The sequence below is a fragment of the Furipterus horrens genome, unplaced genomic scaffold (assembly GCF_987537825.1).
Source record: "Furipterus horrens unplaced genomic scaffold, mFurHor1.1.pri manual_scaffold_2, whole genome shotgun sequence".
Classification (NCBI taxonomy): Eukaryota; Metazoa; Chordata; class Mammalia; order Chiroptera; family Furipteridae; genus Furipterus; species Furipterus horrens.
Window position 1 is genome coordinate 34,858,350 of NW_028327172.1, and position 19,784 is coordinate 34,878,133.

The 19,784-nt window shown below is 43.2% G+C and overlaps 1 protein-coding gene across 2 annotated transcripts in view; it reads right to left on the bottom strand.

The window, feature by feature from the left end:
- INSC (INSC spindle orientation adaptor protein) overlaps positions 1–19,784 on the bottom strand; it is a 118,480-nt gene that overhangs the window by 50,319 nt on the left and 48,377 nt on the right. For both annotated transcript variants that reach the window (XM_090267640.1, XM_090267641.1), the window contains exons 3-5: positions 12,485–12,830; positions 11,451–11,503; positions 10,197–10,320 (exon numbers count right to left, since the gene is read on the bottom strand). In XM_090267640.1, the coding sequence (XP_090123766.1) occupies positions 10,197–10,320; positions 11,451–11,503; positions 12,485–12,830 (523 nt within the window). The remainder of the gene's footprint in view (positions 1–10,196; positions 10,321–11,450; positions 11,504–12,484; positions 12,831–19,784) is intronic.

Here is a 19,784-nt window from a genome sequence, read left to right on the forward strand (position 1 = left end):
AAATCTCTGTAATGAGCGTATTTCTTAGAATCCTTCCCCGTTGTTACCGTAAGCAGTTAAATAAGTGATACTAATGCTCACATGAAAATGCAGATTTCATATACTGGGGTCCTGTACCTAAATGATAATTACTTAATGTTCCTGATTAGTGTTTGTACTTGAAGCAAATTAGCATTACATTAAACAATTCAAACCCAATGTCTTTTGCATTCACCCGCTACTATTAGACAATTTACTTCTGAGAATAATTTCTTTTAATATTTATGTGCACATTACTGTAATTACTCCCCAGATGTGTCTCAGTGAATCAGTTCTCTGACAATGAAAAGTAGTTAGCGTTTTTTTCATGGGTACAAACTTGGAAAGACATGAGCTCAAAGGCTCCCCTGAAATGGTCAAGACCCTGAGTAGCATAAGATACTGGAGCAGGAAGTGCCCTCAGAAGTCTTGTTCAAACTTCATTACAAATTGGGGAAACTGAGACACAGAAATCCGACATGTGGTACATAGTGAAGTTGGACCTTAACTGTGTGAATCCAAATTCCTGTTTTCAAAAGTTAGTGAATCCTTTGCCTTCAAAGTCAACAGGACCTCGGCTGGACCAGTAGAGATGAAAGTAACAGGGCAAAGAGGTTATCCAGCCTCCCTAGCAGCTTTCGCCAAATTGGAGAGTGGTTCTCCATCCTGCCTTCCAGAAGCATCTACAGTGCTCTGCTCTCTGGGGGCCTGGGCTCCTGCTGCTCCTGCTGCTCCTGCTGCAGGGGGCAGAGTTCATAGTCCCAGGTGCTGTGTCTTGCCAAGGCCATACTTCCCCTGAGCTACTCCCAGCTGTGACTGACCACAGCACAGGGCACTTCTCTAACGGGTGACTTTGACTTGAAAATGCCGAGTCTCTTTGTACTCAATTCTCCCTTGTTCCTTTTCTTTCTCAGTTGTCAGACCTACAGTGTGGTTTCCTACCCCTGCTCCTGCTTCCTCCTCTCTAGCCTTCACGGGCACTTCTTACCAAATTTTATCTTGGTGTCAGCTTTAAACTTACACAGTCCCTAAAGTCAAGTTTTTTCAGGAAGTCAATGAGGAATTGGATAAGTTTCAGAAATGTGCTTCACCCTAATCATGAAAAGAGCGTTAAAAGAATGGGAACAAAATGAAGGAAAATAAACTGATTAGGCTGAATAACAGATAGATTTTCTTAAAAGATAGATTATGCAGGTGTGAGACACAACAATGAGATACTGAAAAGCAGGAGAAAGGGGTGAGAGAGAGTTAAAGAGATGCATGCAATTTGACTGCTCTAAATAAGAAATTAGAAAATGAGGATAAGTTTTTAATTGTTTTTCAATCAGAAAGAAAGACTGCTGCCCAGTGATATTTATCAAGAGAGGTAAATTCGCAAACAGCAGCCTGGAATGAGTTTCTCAGAAGGAGCCAGAAAAAACATTATGAAGCCTCTTCCTGAAGCTTCAGATCCAGAGAACCCATAGTCAGACATAGTTGGAAAGACATGAGTTCAAAAGCTCCTCTGAAATGGTCAAGGCCCTAAGTATTGTAAGATGTCGGAGCTGGAAAAGGGCCCTCAAAAGTCTCATCCAAACTTCGTTACAAACTGAAGTGAGGCAGCCCAGCTGTGCGAAAGGATCACCTAAATATGGCTGATTTGACACAGTGCAGTATGCTAAAGATGGTCACAAACGCTTTGTTATTCCTCCCACGGAGACATGGGTTCTAATTTCCCTCCTTTTCAATCTGGAATGGCCTCAGTGACCAAAAGAAGCCAGTGCCGGCAGAAGTGATATTCTAGGAAATCCAAGGCTAGGTCATAAAAAAGCCTTGAAGCTGCCATGCAGACTCCTTGGAATGTTCTTTTCAGAGTCCTGAGTTACCACGTAAGAAGTCTCTTAACCTGAGACTGTCATGCTGGGGAAGCCATGTGTAGGATCCCAATCAATACTCTCAGCTGAGACCAGCTTTCCAGCCATCCCCTCCAAAATACCACACATGAGGCAAAGCTTTCTAAGACTCTCCAAACCATCTGCCAGACAAATACCACCAAGTCACCTCTGTTGATGCCTCATGGAACACAAGACTCACTCAGCCAAGCTCTGCCCAGATCCTTGACTCTTAAAATTGTGAGATCAAATAAAAGTGATTGTCGTTGGGGTTGTTTGTTATGCATTAATGGAGCTCTGGAACACAAGAAAAACTAAAGAGATCATTATGAAATATTCAAGGGATTACTAGACAAATTTCCAGGTGAAACGTTTTGAAAATGTGGATACAGTATTGCCTCTATCCTAAGAGAACATATAGGAGAAATGCATGAATTAGGACTCTGAGGAAAGACACAGAAAGATGGGACCTACTCAAGAGGAGAGAGACAAAATAATAACTCAATCCAGGCTTGGATTAGCTGTTGGTTTAATGGGAAAATATCTCCTGGGTGGGAATATCTAATTTAGGGAGGCAAATGTGGATAACATCTCTTAAAACTGAAATTCTGGGACAGACCTGGACCTTAATTGATTTCATTTTTCTCAATAAGGCAAATCCCCAAATATAGAAGAGTTTGTTTGATTTTTGCTTTTTGTTTATTTTTTTTGAAAAGCAAAAGAATGTGCCAGAAAAGAAAGAGAAGTCCAAATGGGAAAACCCATCCAATCCATCAACTAGTGCTCATGATTTAGAGAAGGGAAAAAACCCACATGAGACGGAGGGTAAACTCAGAAATTCAGCTGAGTCTCCCTGAAAAGAATAGGGGAGTAACAGGAGGCAAGAGGCCGCTGGAGGCAGAATTCATTAGTGAAAAAATTTTTTTTAAGATGTAGCAGAAAGAAATGTTACTCAAGGCTAAAATATTCAAAGGAGATGGAAAGGTGTCTGAGAGGCACATGACAAAGGGGCTCGGGAGGCCCCTAAGGGGCCAGACCTCAGGAGTATCCCAAGGAAACACCCTCCCTGGAGGCCTAAGCAACTCCCCAGCAAGGGGCAGAGACAATAGCTCTCATGAGGGGGAACCAGAGTGCCTGCGTATCCTAGTCAAGTGTTTTTTCTCATTAAGCCCTAAAAGAATTATTTTTAATATATGACCCCTTGCACATTTTTAATTTGACAGGTAATATTTTTCATCACAGATTTTAAAAACAATGTTGGACAGGATGCAATTTCCAGCAGATTAGAAATATCGACATAAAATATAACTATGGCATCACTCTTGCAGATATGTTCAACGAAATCTAGGTATCAAAACAAGCTGATACCATCATCATTATTTAAAGCTACATGAAATATCTCTTCAACGTTTGAACAATTTGCATTTTTTCTTTTCATCCTTATATTTATATTTCCATCCCAATTCTCCCTCAGAATTTTATCTTAATGTTATACATTTAAGTTTTAAAATATCTTATTGATCATCCTTATCATTTAACATCAAAATTTGGGAGATTTTATTTTATTTCCTCTGATTATAAAACTCACAGTGTTTAAAAATAATCTCTTCTTGGTTGCATTACCATTAGAATTATAATCAGTACAAATGGTCAGAATAATATAGATCATAAATTTAATAAATAATTATAAATCATAAAAACTAAAATATTACAAATAGACCTCTTAACAAGATGAATGAATCTTTTTATTATTTTAAGATTTTCTAATTCATCCACATAGCCACGATTGAATATTGACTTAATGCTATATTTTTAGGTGTGATCCCTGAAAAATCTTGCTCCCATAAATCTATAGAGAGGAATGGGAGTTATTATATAGCCAACTTGCACAGCCAAGTTATTCAACCCTTTGAGCACATTCTTAGTTATATAATCACATAGCGATCTATGATCAAACACTATTTTTAATAATCTGCTAGTAGATAACTCTTCTTAATCAGTCCTCCTTTACAGTGGTAAAAGCAAAGAATTGGAAACCAATTGAAATGCAAAAGCATTTGTTACCCAATCATTAAAGTCATTTATTCACTATCTCAATATCTGGGAAGAAACCCAAAAATAAGCCTTTACCAAGGCTTATCAAGTAACTATTAATTATACCCACTACTCTTTCACTTAGAGAACTTTGGGGTTATCCAAATTACTCAGAAAGGATAGGGAAAGTCAAAATATTATTAATTTTATTGCCAATACAATTTTTTAAATCAAATATTTTTCTGTGTTCCAAAAATGTTTTACCAAAACCTTAAAGCTATACCTTTTGCTTATTTAAGTTGTGAAAAATACCCATCCTATAAACTAGTTGGCAAAGACAGTTCTTTTAGTCAAGCCAATCAGCCAAATCAACTTAATTTTCTCTCAATAAACACTTGACTTCATTTTTAACTAAAAAATGTTTTGATATGTGTTTCAGTCAAAAAATGCTTAAAAAAACAAAAACACTGACAGTAATTAATGGAAATCATTCTCTAAGGGAAAATATTAAAAACTGTCAATATTAAAATAATGCAGACCTAAAATAAAGTTTGATTTATTTGTATATGTTATAAAGCCAAAATAAAACCATTTACTAAATTTTTAATAATCCAAAGTAACATGTAGCTAACATTGTAAATTAATTATAAAACTAGAAATATGATTTAAAAAGCACTATATTCCTTCAGTAAATAGATGTGTATATGTATTAAACTCTGGTGTTCATTTTACAGAACAATTAAACAAGATCTGAGAATAAAAATATCAGAAAGCATTCGATTATATTTAGTAGCTCTCATGACCAAACTTCATGTATTTAAAGAAGGCAAAAAGTATTCACTGTTTAAACTAATTAGTCTAGCTGCTAGCAGTTAATTTTATCTTTTGTTAACAGGAAGTAGAAATTACTATAAATATTTCATGTTTTAACAAAATAGGCTTTAACTTCTTGCTTAAGTAATACATACCAATTCCAAGAAAGAAATCATGTAAAACTTGTCTCTGTGGATTTTAACCAATATATCTCGAAACTTTGGTTGTTCTCAAAAATATTCCAGTTACATTTAAAGGAGTCAGTCTCATTAACCTTTAGAGTCTTTGGCTTTGCCAAGATACTTTTCTTTACAGCTATTGACATAAGACTGACTATGAAATATACCTGAAAAACTCACTTGCATTTAATCATGTGCCCCCCAAAAAACTATTTTTAGGGTTCAATGTTCTACCAGTGCTCTCTTTGTTTTATTTAAAGAGAATGTCCCTCAGGAGCCATGAACAATTTGAGATGAGATGGAGGTGAGAAGGATAAGATAAACTAGAAACTTTTATAACTTCCCCTCTCACACACACACACACACACACACACACACACACACATATTCTCTCTCTCTCTCTCTCTCTCTCTCTCTCTCTCTCTCTCTCTCTCTCTCTCTCCCATATTTCTGAACTTCAGAAAATCCCCACACTGGGCAAAATACATAATTTCTAGTCCATTTTTCAACACAAATATGTGTAAAACAACTCATGGATGCCTAAGGGTATTATGGTTCATAAATGAAGGTTCTCCTTTGTTCGGTCTCCCCACTCACATTCCAAGGTTTCTGCACAGCCAGGCAATGCACTGTAAGATCTAGGATGTCATGAGGATGCCTTTCTTTTGGAAAGTAATAGAAGGACTATAAAAAAATTCTGTGTAGTATTGGGAAGATCATTTCAGAAGGAAAAAACAAATGAAAATGGAAGATCTGGAAATTAATTTCCTTAAAACTGGACCTACTTGCATTTCTCCCAGGAAATCTTTGTGAACCTGGAGAGCACAGTACATCTGAAGTGGTTTGAAGACCACTGGCCTGAGTCACTTCAAGGAGTTCAAATCAATGCATCTTGGACTGGCAGAAACACAACATCTACAAAGGAGCTAGAAATTAAGAACTGTTGAAAGCACTGGAAGGGACAGAGTGCCTTACTTTGCAGGAAGATGAAAAATTACCAAAGGCCCTCTAAGAAAAAGGAGACATTTTTCTCCCATATATGGTAAACATCATACCACAATTAACTGATGATGGATGCTTTCCACCAGGGTATGTATGTTCATAAAGACTTGTATGTTCATAAATCTTTGTATGTTCACAAATCCAAGTGAAATAAACTGACAACCTGCTGCAGCCACAGCCAAGACGGTATTGGCCCACCCTCTTTCTCCTGGGTACAGATGAGTGTCTGTAAGGACTGTGGCTACAAGGATGGAGTCCTGGGACAACATGTGGCCTGGAGTCCCTGCTCTAGAAATTGAGGATTAGCCCATTATAACTTTCTGTAAGTAGAGGTAGTGCTGTGATTAGACTGTGTATGCAATATACTTACTCCTGGGCCCTTTCAAGGAAGGTGGGGAAAGAGCAATTGAGCCTCCCTGAAGGCCCCCTTCCTGCTGCTAGAGACAGCCTGGACTGTTCATACCTGCCCAAGGGAACATGACTCCCCGCACACACTGGGATGAGACCCTCCCGGCTGAGATGAGCAGAATAAGAAAGTTGGAAGAGAATTGAATTAACCAAAAAATTTGGGACTTTGAGTTATTCCTAAAAGTAAAGGGATTCCATTTTTTTTTCCTTTACTTCATTTTCTCCAAGGGAACTTTAAAATGAGATAGGAGACTATATTAAATTTTGGGACATCTTTATATTTCTCATCTGGCAATTATGTTTGGATTATCTTTGTGTTGCCATTTAATCACATCGCAGTCTCTAATTACTTACTTTAGACAACCGAGCTGAGCAAATTCTGAGAGCGGGGAATAAAATGGGAAAGCAATTTTGAGCTTTAGTTACAAAACCTCCTTACAGTTAATTTAATGAACGTAATATAGTGAGTCATTTCCGAGCCTGCTGGGAGCAAAGTCGAAATTGCCCACTGTGATTCCAGAAGAATCTACAAAGGAGTAGGAGTTGTTATTCGGGGAAATGGCTTCATAAAGGTGGAAAAGGGTTGCTCTGCAGGCAGCCAACCTCCTCCTCCAAGGGCCCCAGCCACACTCCTGCCTCGGCACAGCCTACTGGATAAAGCCAGTAAGGTAATGGGACAAGGACGGTGAACAAGCAAGGAGCAGTACTTGCAGTTCTCCCCTTTCCTAGGTTGGGGTTTCAGCAACACCATCTCTCCTGGCTTCCTTCACTCCCTAGCCCTCCATTCCCCATGCTGAGAGGGTAGGGCTGGTTAGTGAGTCTGAAAGAAGGAACTGAGTATGTTCAGCTTGGTGCCTGCCCCTCTTTTCTTAGGCAGTGTCCCTCGGGTTTGACCTTTGTCACAGGGAGATGTTTGTCCCTCAGGTGAGGCCTGAGATTGTCATGCCTGGGCCATGGAAAGGAAATTTAACTGTGAGACCAAGTTTTAACAAGCTCACTTAGCCACAGGGCCAAAAATACATTCCCAGGTCAGTTTTAGTAGCATAAAGGTGTTACTTTTAAAAAAAAATGGATTGATGGAATAAATGGATGAGTGAATATAACATCTATCCACATGAAGCTGAGTCAGGGATTCAATAGAGAGTCTCCGAGAAGTCATTTTCAAGTAAGTCAGTTTTTATAAGTCAAGTCTTCTCCCCTTACCTCCCACATGGCTAATCCTTTATCCCCATATAGACTAATTATCAATGTTCATTAATTTCCCATTGGTGACACCTAACATTTAAGCCTTAAATTTTTCCATTCCCACCAAGTAGTTAAATTATCTTAATAAACAATGTATTAGGTGATTATGAGTTTTTTTAGCAAAGCTTTGAATGAGTCAGTGACAACTCTGAAGAGTGCCACCAAATACTTATGTGTAAGCCACTGTATAGGTGAGGAACTGAAGATCAGAGAAATAACTTACCCAAGTTTGCATATCGAGTAAGTAGCACAGCCAGGATTGGAAGCCTGATGTGCCTCCACACGCCATGCTCAGTGCCCACAATGCCCACATTCATAGAACTGCATGCTATCAAGATTGGAAGAACCCTTGCAAGCCCCTCAGTCTAACCTCCATCCACTACCGATGCCCTCTGGGCGTGACTTGCCCATCTCCGTGGTGGAGGCTTCCTAAGGCGGCCCTACTATTGTGGGGCAGTCCTGTTGCTTCACAAACTCCTTTCTGTATGGAATGTCATAAATGTGCTCCACTGGCTGAGGTCCTTCATGCCTTTAAGGTTCCTAAGCACAGAACTTTAGAGGTAGCAGAGTGTCCAGCCTTCAGACACCCCCTGCTCCTCCACCTATTCCCCACATATGTTGATCATCAACCCTAACCCAGACTTTTAGGAACCTCTGAGCACAATCATTGCCAATGATACATCTGGGGTCTGGAACTGGACATAACATTCCAGGATGGACCAGGCCAGTGCGGCGGAGCGCCAGATGATCACTGGTCTCATTGTAAGCACTGTTCTACCATGTGTTTTGGGGGGGTGGGGATGGGAAGTGGGGAACCTATGTGGCTCCATGGTGCAAAAAAAAGTAGTTCCCATATTGCATTTTCTAAAACACCAGCATCCCAGAATAAGGGAATAATTGCTTTTTAAGAATAAAATATCTGTGACTATGTAAGTTTTAGATATGCTGCTTAATATTTATTCATTAGTAAAATTTTATTCAGTGCCTACTGTATGCCAGGTGCTGTTCTAGTAAACACGTATATATCCATGAACGAAACACACCAAAATCCTTGTCTATGAAAGCTATAGTTCAGTGAAGAAATACTATTAATGTGTGGATACCTTTTAAAAGAAACTAGACACATAGTCCAAAAGGCCCAAGTAGGCTTTTTGCAGCCCAGGGAGCTTTTCTCAGGATTCTATGATCTAGAGCATCAAAAAGACACCCTACCCTTTGCCCCCTGGTAAAAAAGCTGATGGCTACTTCCAAATCCAGCTGCCTTCTGTTTATAATGTGACATAACTCTTCCATTTCAGCCCTTGTATTTGAACCTGGTCTTTCCAGAGAACAGAACACAAAAATGGCATAAAAAGAGTCAGCAGCCCGGTGCCCCTGCTCAAGCATTCCTCCAGGCTCCCCCACCTCCTCACCACTAACTGCAAGATCCTCACTCATCACCCCTTTGACTTCTTCACCCATTTTGGCCCCCATGTTCCACTGGGTCCCTCTGAGACTTAATGATTCATTTTGGGATACTGACCCCAGCTTCACCCTCTGTCTGCCCCTACATGTGACAGCATTGGCTCATCAGCTCTAAATGCCAGCCCCAGCACCCCAGCCTTGGCCCTTCCTTTCCCTGGTCCCAGATTCTCAAGACAGGGAGAGTGGCCTTCGCAGAGTCTTCTGGGTCGGGAGGGTGAGAATGTGTGGAGCCAGCTGTGCAGACCAGCAGGTGAGCCAGGCCAGAAGGGTCTGGGCCTGTGCAAAAGGAGCCAGACACGGGAAAGAGAGAAAGCAGAGTCTGGCCTCGGGAGAGAGTTTGGAGAAAAACCGACATGGAAACTGATGTGTTATTTGTAGAAGGCTTTTATTTGGTGGTGGGAAAAGAATGGCAAATATGTAACACAGTATTTCTGCAACTATAAATAACATGTAAATACCTTTTATAATGAAAACCTTCTGGAATCCGCTTTTCTGGAAGTCTTTTAAAATAGAAAAAGGCAGGAGAGGAAAATAATATGAATTTAACCCATACTATGTGCTAAGCATTTTCCATATGTTGTTTGCTTAGTCTTCTCACTTTCCTTCTGGCAAAGGATTGCACTTGATAAATGAGGGAAATGGGGCTAAGAGATTGAGGAACTTGACCAAGGTCCAATGGTGGACCGCAGGTCAAAAGTAGATCTGTCAGGCTCAATACCCTCACTCCTTCTGTAACCAAACTCAAGACTGCCTAGAGGCCAGGGCTAGACTATATGATCTTTCTAGTTTCTTCTCTACTGCCATGACTTCCAGCATCAGCTTGTTTTCTTTAGTCTTTTAGGACAATAAATATCTCATGTATGCACTGTAAACAGGAACTCAACATAGAAGACATAGGGTGAGGCAATTCTGAACATGCAATTGAACAATGTCAGACTCTGCCACTGCCGTGCTGTGTGACCGTGGGTAAGTCTCTTCTCTCTCTGGGCTGCAGCTAACTGCTTGAGAAGCCTTTGCTCAGCCCTGGCAAGGCTGTCTCTCATGTGCTGGATTGGGTCGTCTAAGGAGGATGTCTCCCAAGAAAAGCCACTTAGGAGATGCCGCCAGCCTGGCCCCGTGTCTCTGCCCACGCTTCCCCCTCTGCGGCCCAGCCTGCACTGACCTGCACCTCCCGGGTCAAGGCCAGCTCCAACAGCTGGCCAAAGTGCTGTCCCAGCGTGCTCAGGGTCTCACTCACACAGGCCTTCATTGACTTCAGGACATGCTCATTCTCAACCTGGAGGCACCTGTGGAAATAACACACGGGGTGGGCTACTGCAACAGGTGGACGGCCAGGCCAGAGTGTGGGAAGGGCCGAGTGTGGGCCTGCCACAGGCCTGGTCACGGTGCGGGTGTCCTGGGGAGAACACATCACCTCCTGGGGAGCCGAGACGTAACATTCCATGGATGGCTCATCCCTGGGTCTCCTGGTGTTCGGGTAAGTGCTGGCCTGGGATGGGAGTTAACAGTCCGTGTCACCAGGCAGAAAGACCACCAGAAAGCAGCCAGATCCTACATTTGGGCTTCTTCCTGAGAGAATGGGCCATCATCGCAGCCAGGGTCTAGGGATGGGGGTACTGAGGAAGGGTGCTGGAGTGCTAGCCATGCCAGTGCTCATTCCGAGGGTGTAAGGAATAGCTCCCTACAGTGTGTAGAAAGGAACCTTGAGGATTTCCACCCCAGACAGCAAAACCTTCTGGGGATTAGCCTCAAATTTATCCCTATGGCCTGAGAATGTTCCACACTGAAAGACCAAAGGCCTCATGGTGGGGTACAATATGCCAAGTTCCAGATTTTTTCTCCAGGGCATGGCAGCTAGAAGAGGTGAGGGAGTGTGTCAACATATAACTGGGTGCGTGTAAATGTGAGGTTGAGTGTGTGTCTGTGTCTGAGTGTAAACGATGTATGTGTATGTGTGAGAAACAGAGAAGAGGGCGTGAGTGTATTTCTGTGATTGCATGAGTGTGTGTTTATATATTTGCGTATGAGCAAGTAAGTGTCTGAGAAATCCTTGTCTGTGTGTATGTGAGGATAAGGTGTGAGTGTCTGCTTTCACCTGGCCTTGACTTCAGAGGTCAGGGGGGCTTCCCCAAGCTGTGGGAAACCTATTCCTTATTACCAACCCATAAGAATCCTTTCTTCCCAAGCCCAAACCTCTCCTCTGTCTTTTACATTCTCCCTAGGGCCTGAAAATGGGGCCAAAATCCCAAGGGAGTCTTTCAATATTGCTGATAGATAGAAGTCAGCAGAAGGAAACTCCCAGACCACCACCAGGCCCCCCACTCCCACTCTTCCTCTGGGAGAAGATGCCAGCTCCTTCCACTGCCCGAGGACAGGTCAGCAGACCCTGTTCAAATTACCCAGCATCTAGATTTACCTCTCGGTGATTGCTGAGAGCTCTGAGCATTTCTCCATTAGCAGCTTCTCAATCTGTAGAAAAACAGATCGATTTTATTCAATTCAATGAGCATCGGCTGAAGACCAACTGCTGCACTGGGCCCTCTGCAGCATAAAGGTGGAGAATCAAATCATCTGATTTGGGAAAGAGGCACATAAATTAAGACACAGCATGATATGGCAAAAGGGATCATCATCAGCTGCTTGGGGAGCTCAGAATGGGACACTGAGCAATTAGTTATGAATGCCTGGGAATCTGGGAAGCTTCAGAGAGGAAGGGGCATTTGGGTTGGGCGTCAAAGCATGAATAGAAGTTACTATCTGCAAAGTGAAGCAAAGAAGGGGTAAAGCACTAAGGTGGAAAGTAAATGCCAGAGGAAAGAAAAATAACAATGGAGGTTTTCAATGGTTCACTTTTGGCTTGGAGAAGAAGATTCAAAGTCATGGGCTTTGGAATCAGAAAAATTTAGGTTGGATTCTGCTTATACCATATATTGTATAACTTGGGGCAAGTTACTTAGGCTCTCTGAGTTTCTGTTTCCTCATCTATAAAGTGAGGGCAATAATACTAGCTAATATTTTAATAGTTTTCATCAGCTATTCTTCATGTTCTGCATGTAATAACTCAGTCCTCCCAACAGTTCTATGAAATAAACACTATCATTATACCCATTAGGATGACAGAACTAGGGCACAAGAAGTTAAGTAACTTGCCAGGGTCACACAGCAAAGCCGACCTTTGAACCCAGGCAGTCTGGCATTAAAGTGGGCACACGTAACCATTGCCTTAGTGGTTGTATCTGCTTCAGAGGTTGTGCCGGTTGAATGAGATGTGTGTAAAAGGCCCAGGGCAATTCCTAGCACAGAGTACATACTCAGTAAGGTCCGTACTGTCTTCCCTGCTTTACTAGAAGAGGAAGGAGGTCTCTGGGGCAGGAAGAGTTCAAATACCACACAATTTAGACCCATTCTTCACAAAGGCATACCCGCCATGCCCAGCCTGGGGCAACTGACCTGGCCCATCTCCTGTGAGCAGCTCCTGCTGACAGCACTGTACTCACTGACCATGGAGCGGGCGTGGCAGGTCAGGCGCACACTCATGCTGTGGACTCGCGCCCAGCGGTCCTGGGCCAGCTTCTGCCCGATCCTGCGCAGCTCGGTGCTGATGACCCAGCCTCGCTTGAGCAACAGCTGCAGAGGGTCTCCAGGGCCAGGGCCGCCCGCCAGGATGAGGTCACCTTGTGCGTCCTCCTCTAGGCTGATGGGCTTTGCCTGCAGGACACACATGCACTCGCACTCGGTCATGAGCTTCAGGTCCTCCATCCAGCGCTGGACTGAGTCCACCTGCATCAGGTGCAGCCTGCAGCCAGGGAACAACACCATGATGTAGCTATCAACACTCCACAAGTTTCAAAGGTTTCAATTCCAAACCACCTGATGTTTACGGAACACCTAGGTGCACGTCACTGTTTCCTGAATTCATTTATCTTAATCCTCTTTTTCTCATTATGTCCATCCTACAGATAATAAGACTGAGACACAGAAGGTCTGGGGGTAGATGACCAGACAATCAACAGGCGATAAGTCTTCACAGTAGCACATGATCTTTGCAATAAGAGGAAATTGGGAATACAGTAGTCCCTCTCTATATCGCGGTTCACTTACCGCAGCCTCACTATATCACAGGATTTTAAAAAATATTATATTTAATCATTTATCGCAGATTTTTCACTATATCGGAGGATTTTGCAGTAGTGTATATGTATGTTGTTAAAGTTACGTAGGTTTAAGAGTGTAGAATAAATGTAAGGTTCCTACTTCGCAGGCGTGTCTAAAACATAATACCTGCGATAAGTGAGGTAATACTGTATTGTAAATATCAAATATTTGTTATGTTAAGTAAGCTATGGTACAGCTACTTATTTAGTCTACACTTATTTAAAAGAATGCTTTTCAAAAGTTTATAGCAAAGGACAACATGTGCGCTAATAAAGTGGAGGAAAGCAGTGTGCAAAAGATTGTAAATACACAATTATTATAATTATGTTAAAAAGCCATCTGCGAAAAAATTTAAAGATTAAAATTCTAGTCATTCTTTACAGGTGGTAGAACTAAGGCTTTTTCATTTTTTTCAACTTTCCCTAATTTCTAAATTTTCTATCATGACCATGGATATTAGTTTTGTAATAGAACAAAATTAACTCTACTTAGTACAACAGCATGAGAATATAGATTAGATTCCAGGAACATAATTTACTCTGAAATTCACTTAGTCAAATTAAGTTCAGTAATAACATCATTAATGAAGTACTGAACATTTGTCGAGTGCTTCACATTTAATATCATGTAAATGCCAGGCACTGTGGAAAAAACTGGAGATGAACATGCCAAGCCTCCACTCTCATGGAGCTTTGGATCTGCTAAAGAATCAAGACAAAGTAGTGAGAAATTGAAAAATGACAGATTTCAACATCATTTGCAGAGTATGACAGAAGACATGCACAGTTGATCATTAAGGCTGGGCACAAGTCCCTTTGTCTTTGGCTTGAGACAGTTCTCTAGCTGGTGTTTCTGTCGTTAACCTTGCCTGCCTCAAGCCATTCTCCATCTGCTGCCCTCTTTCACTCATTCTCAAATACGAATTTGGTGCCTAGTAAGTGCCAACGACTGCTCTAAGTGCTGGGCTATAACAGCAAACAAGGAAATTAGAATTCACTTCCCTTGTGTAGCTTACATTCAAGTGAGATGACAGTCAACTATTAATTTTCCAAATAAATAAGCAATGCATGTAACATGTTGGAGGCAGTAAGCGCTATGAAGGATAAGAAGAGAACAGGAAAGAAGGCTAGAGAGTGCTGGGGGTGGGAGGGGGAGTAGGCATAGTAATTTAAAATAAATGAATCAGAAAAGACTCACTGAGAAAGGGACATTTGAGCCGAGATTTGAAGGGCATGAGGGAATGAGCTATGTGGATATCTGGGGGCAAATTGTTTCAGGGAGAGGGAATAGCAAGTGCAAAGGTCCTGGGGCACAAGTGTCCTTGAGATATGTGAGGAATAGCAGGAACAGACAGAGAGAGAGATGAAGGACATGAGGTGAGACAGTTAGAAGGTAGGGGGTGGGAGTGGAGGCAGCTCCTATAAGGCTGTGTGGGGCAAGGTGAGGACATGGATTTTATTTGAGCAAGGATAGCACACGAATGGCACTGATAAGACCAGCCATTATCGGGCAGAACTGAAATTATAAAGGCATACTCCAATTAGCATGGTTAAAATCATGCCTTCACATTTACTGTTATTCATTGAGAATGAGTAGGACTTCCTGAACAATGTAACTGTTTGAACATTAGGCTTTTAAATGTAATTTTTAGCCACAAAGTGTGTAATGTTTAACCAAGGACATTGTTCACGTGGTTTCATACAATTGCCTTTTAAATTGTTAAAAACAAAAACTCACCAATAGCTATCATATTTTGTAAATACGTACAATGAGAGTCACCCTAAATCATGGTGCCCTGCTGCCCATTCTATCTTTATGAACCCATATTTAATTTTACATAAGTGGAAATATATATATTGTTATTCCCTGTGTGACCCCCCACCACTGTCCCCCTGCAAAAGTAGAAGTTTCTGAGACTTGGGCTGGGGGCTTCCAAAACCTGGCCCAGCCTCCCTCCTCACCACTGTCCCTTTTCCATGTCCCCCAACTCTTAGCGCCCTTGTTAAAAAACACACTACACTCCAGGCACACTCGACGTCCTTATTCCCCAACCATATCACTTTCTTTTACACAGCCCTGTGGCCTTGCACAGAATGTTCTTCTGTCCAAATGGAATCCTCTTTGCTTCTTCTCTACCTGGCAAGCTCCTACTCACCCTGCAAGATCCAGAGGTAATGCACCTTCTTTGAAAAGCCTCAGCCAAAGCTTATCAGATGCTCCCTGGGGCCCCCATACCTCTTCACACATCCTCCACAGGAGCCCTAATAACATTCTAGTGTAATTGGTGTGTTTGTCTGAAACTCTCCTAGTCCTGGGAGGGTCCGTTTCTCGTATCTGGTTCATTGCCAGTGCCTAGGATAGACCAGTTGCTCAGTTAGCGTATGCCAGCAAGTGAGTGGCAGAGTGGCAGGCATTCAGTGCTGTCCCCTGCAGAAGACTCCCCATGCCTCCACCACTCAGGCTACCCAGAGAGTGCCCAAGACCTCAGGACTGGACAGAGGAGATAGAAAACGGAAGAGCACATGATCATGATGTTCTAGAGATAGAGAACTGGGAGACAAACAGATCTACGTGTTTTAAAAGGCAACAAATGATCTAGTCGCTCCCTCTCTGACTCATTCACTCCCTAACACTTCGCAGTGGACATCTGTTGTTTTTGGCTTCCCAGCCTCCTTCCTCCTTCTCCTGTCTCTAGCAAAGACAAGTTACATTCAGCTGCCTCCTGGGGTGCCAACCTGGGCTTCAGCTTTTCCCTTCTCTTTGGGAAAGGTTTCTTCTTCCGAATATAAGAATGTTCTCCCAGGGGTCATATCCGTGCTGTGAAAATGTCCCCAGCCACAGCTGCTGTTAATCCTTGGGTGAGGGACTCCTGAACCTAGCGGCACTCATCCAATTCCATTTCCCCAAATGGTGAAACTTAAAAACCAAGAGTTACAGAGGCTGGAGTTGTTGAACATGGGTCACATCCATGACAGCCACTTCCGTTAGGTACCAAAGAATAAGCCCAAGAGTTGCCTAGAATGAAAAGAACTTTTTCTAAAAGACAAGTATGCAAATCACTGAGCAGAGATGAGTTAGTCCCATCCCTCAGAGAAAAGGCTTTTCTGGAAATTCAAAGAAGGATGCTGCCCCTACCAGTTAGAGGGCAGGGTAAGGTGCTTGGAGAAGGGGGCTTCTGTGCTGCAGGGTTTGAACACGTGAAGACAGTGGGAGCATTTCCTGGGCTGGGGCAGACAACAGGACAATGAGCAGGGCCACTGGGCTGGGTTATACATTCTGGAAAAGACGGTGCTATGAGAGGAAAAGCGGGATAGGTGGCCCAGGACTGAAAAGGTTTGAGTGCCAGGGTCAGGGTTTATGCTGAAAGCTCTGAGGCACCATTGAAGGGGGGCAGGGAGGGCAACAGAGGTGGAGACTGGTGGGCTGAAAGTCATAAATCACAGCACCTGGCACAAAGGAGACCCGTGGTACCCGGGTGGGCTCGCAGCACATCTCCCCGTGGGAGAGCTCTGGGACCCTCAGGCAGGAGACATTCACACCCCCTTCCTCCTGGCCTGGATGGGAAAGGGCCATGAAAGATCCCGGAAGGGAGAGAAAGGGGGGCAGAGCCCTTAGAGGCTTGATTAGATCCCAAACTCACATTTTCATCACCCCCTCCACTCCCAACTCGACACAGAGAAATACTTGGTTCTTGCTCTTCAAAATCTTTAAAAATTAGAAAGAAAGTGGGATTTCAGATGCTGTGTTAATTAAAATCCTAATTGATTTATCACTGTGCTGATAAGAGTAATGGGATGACAAAATTATTGATTCCTCCAGTATCTGTGTATTTGTCCCTGTGCGTGTCTGTTTGTGGATATGAACTCATCTTGGTGTCTGTAGTATTTGTCGGCCTGAGCTTGGGCATCTGGGTGTGAGTCTCTGTACCTCTCTACCTGTACAAGTACTTGGATGGGTGAGTGTTTACAGGTCTTGCATCAGATAAACTCAATTAAAAACAGATGGGATGGGGCTTAAGTGACTGTACTTAGTGACTCAGTTCCGAAGAAAAGAGTGTAGAAAGTGAGAAAAAAAGTAACTTTGCAATGGAAAAACATGGCAAACACCACCTTAACTGAGTGATCAAAGCAAGCTTCACCACTTGATAAGCTATGCTGATAGCATGTACCCAATGGGATGCGTTGGGAAGAACACTTCACTTCTATGGCATTTTCCCCCAAAATACAAGCCTCGGTCTCATCATGGGAAAGATATAAGGGACCCAGACTGAGGGACATTCTGCAAAATACCCAATGAGAACTACCCAAGGTCACCAGGGTCATCAAAAACAAGGGAAGAACCAGATACTGTCACAAGCAGAGGATAACTGAGTGTAATAGGATAACCAGGATGGAATCCTGAAAGAGAAAAGGACATTCATGGGAGTACTACTGGAATCTGAACAAAATCTGACATTTAGTTAATGATAACGGACCAGTGCTGGTTCCTTAGTTGTGACAAATGTCCCTCGGTCATGTAAGACATGAACAATCGGGAACTGGGGGTAGGGGAACACTCAGTGCTACACTTACAACTTCTTGTAAACCTAAAACCGTTTTAAGATTTAGAAATGTTTCTTTAAAAAAATGCAGGGTTCGGGGAAGGAGGTGGAGTATCGATGACAGTCCTGGGGACTTTTTTTTACCCTATTTCCCCAGAAAGAATTTCACTTCTCTTGCTTCTTCCCCAACCAGAAGTGCAGGCAGAGACACAGGCTGTCTCTCTGGCTTCATGTCATATGCCCCACGGAAGGAAGACCTAGAGAAAGAAGTACCAGTGGATGGGTAGCTGGAACCTGGCTATGGAGCCAGGAGTGGAAGTGCCCTCAAAGAACCTGAAAGTGGAAGGAAAGGGGGTGCCCAGGTAGGCGAGGGGATCGAAGCTGTTCTCTCAGGGAAAAAGAAGCATGACAAGCCTAGGGACGTTTGTCTTCCTGTCGGCCCCACTATCTGCCTGAGAGCCCATCAAGGGCTGAATCCTGGTCAAGCCTCTCGGACCGGCACCTTCTGTGCTTGGCTACCTCAGGGAGGCCTCCCTCCAGCGGCGTCAGGCTCGTGATGATCCTGCTCCCTCCTTAACTGCCTGAACAGGCCTTGAACCAGAGCTTCCCTGGGATGGAACAGTCTACAATGTGAGGGTCTGGAAGATATGAGGAGCCTCAGCATGCCAAGGCTCCCCGTCAGCGTGCGGGGGTAGAAATTGCTGGCTTTGCGCCCCGTAATCTGTGTGACCAAAGGCAGCCTGCTGCTGCTATTTATTTTTTCCTGTTTCTAAAATTCGTATTGAAATAACATATGCACATAAAAGTGAACAAATCATAATATCGAGTTGTAGTTCAAAGAATTTCCATAAGGTAAACATACCCATGTAACCAGGAGCCAGATAAAGAAACAGAATAGTAGCAGCAACCCGGAAGTCTCCCTGAGGTCCCTTCTCATTACTCCCCATCCAGGACAACCAGTATCTCGACTTTTGACCCCTTCTATGAGTCTTTTGAATAAGTTTCTTAACCTCTCTAAGCCTCAATTTCTCTGTCTATAAAACAGAGATAATAACAGGACTTTCCACACCAGGTTGTTGGAAGAATTAAATTAAATGGTGAATGTGAAGGGCCTAGGACATTGCCTGACACAAAGGAGAAGCTCAAAAATGTTAGTTCTCTTTGCTGCCCTTTCCCACATGTAACACTTTGGCACCTGGAAAAAGAACTATAATGTGGCTAGCATTTACTAAGCACACTCCACGGGTGGCACACTGTGCATGCGCTGCACATGAATTATTTGATTTATTTCCCAGGACAACCGTTTGAGTTAGGTCCCATTGTTAGCCCCATTTTTACAGATGAAGAAGCTGAGATGCAGAGAAAAATCACCAGACAGAAGGTAGTAGCACTGAGATTGAAATCATGGTCTCTCTGACTTCAGTCCACTCTTCACCTCTATGTTTGACTGCTTCTCACTCTGCCCTGCTCTCAATAAATAAATAAATAGAGGAGCAGAGAGCAAGCGGAGGCTGCCTTCACACAGGGAAACAGAAAGGACCATTTCCAAGTAAGCTCCTCAGGGCAGCTTATGAACAAAGAAGATGAAAGGAAGCTGGGAGCCCCTGGCTCTGCCTAACAGTCTGGCGTGACAGGCAGGCCAGGATTCTGGGCCCCAGAGATGTAATTACTGCTTTGAGGCCACACCCACTCCTGGCCATCCAGTGGCAGGATCCCTTCCAGGGTGACAGCGTCAGAAATGAGGGCGGACAGTGGGCGCCTGTGGCGAAAGAAGAATCTGGTTTCCTTTAAGAATGAGCTTAAAATAACTTCTAGTTTGATACCTCCTCCTTCTCTCTAAGTAGGAACCAAACACACAGAGAAGAACAAACAGAGCAGATAAGTAGAGCCATGAAACCCTACCTCCTTTTTACCCCACTCAGTGGCTAGTCCCCAGCTCCTGTCAAGCAGACACGGCCCACTTAGGTCCAGGGCCAACTCTGATCAGGACAAGGAAGGACGTTAGGGGCGTCTGGGCCACCGGCAGGTGGAGGGCAAAATGGATCAGCTGTTCAG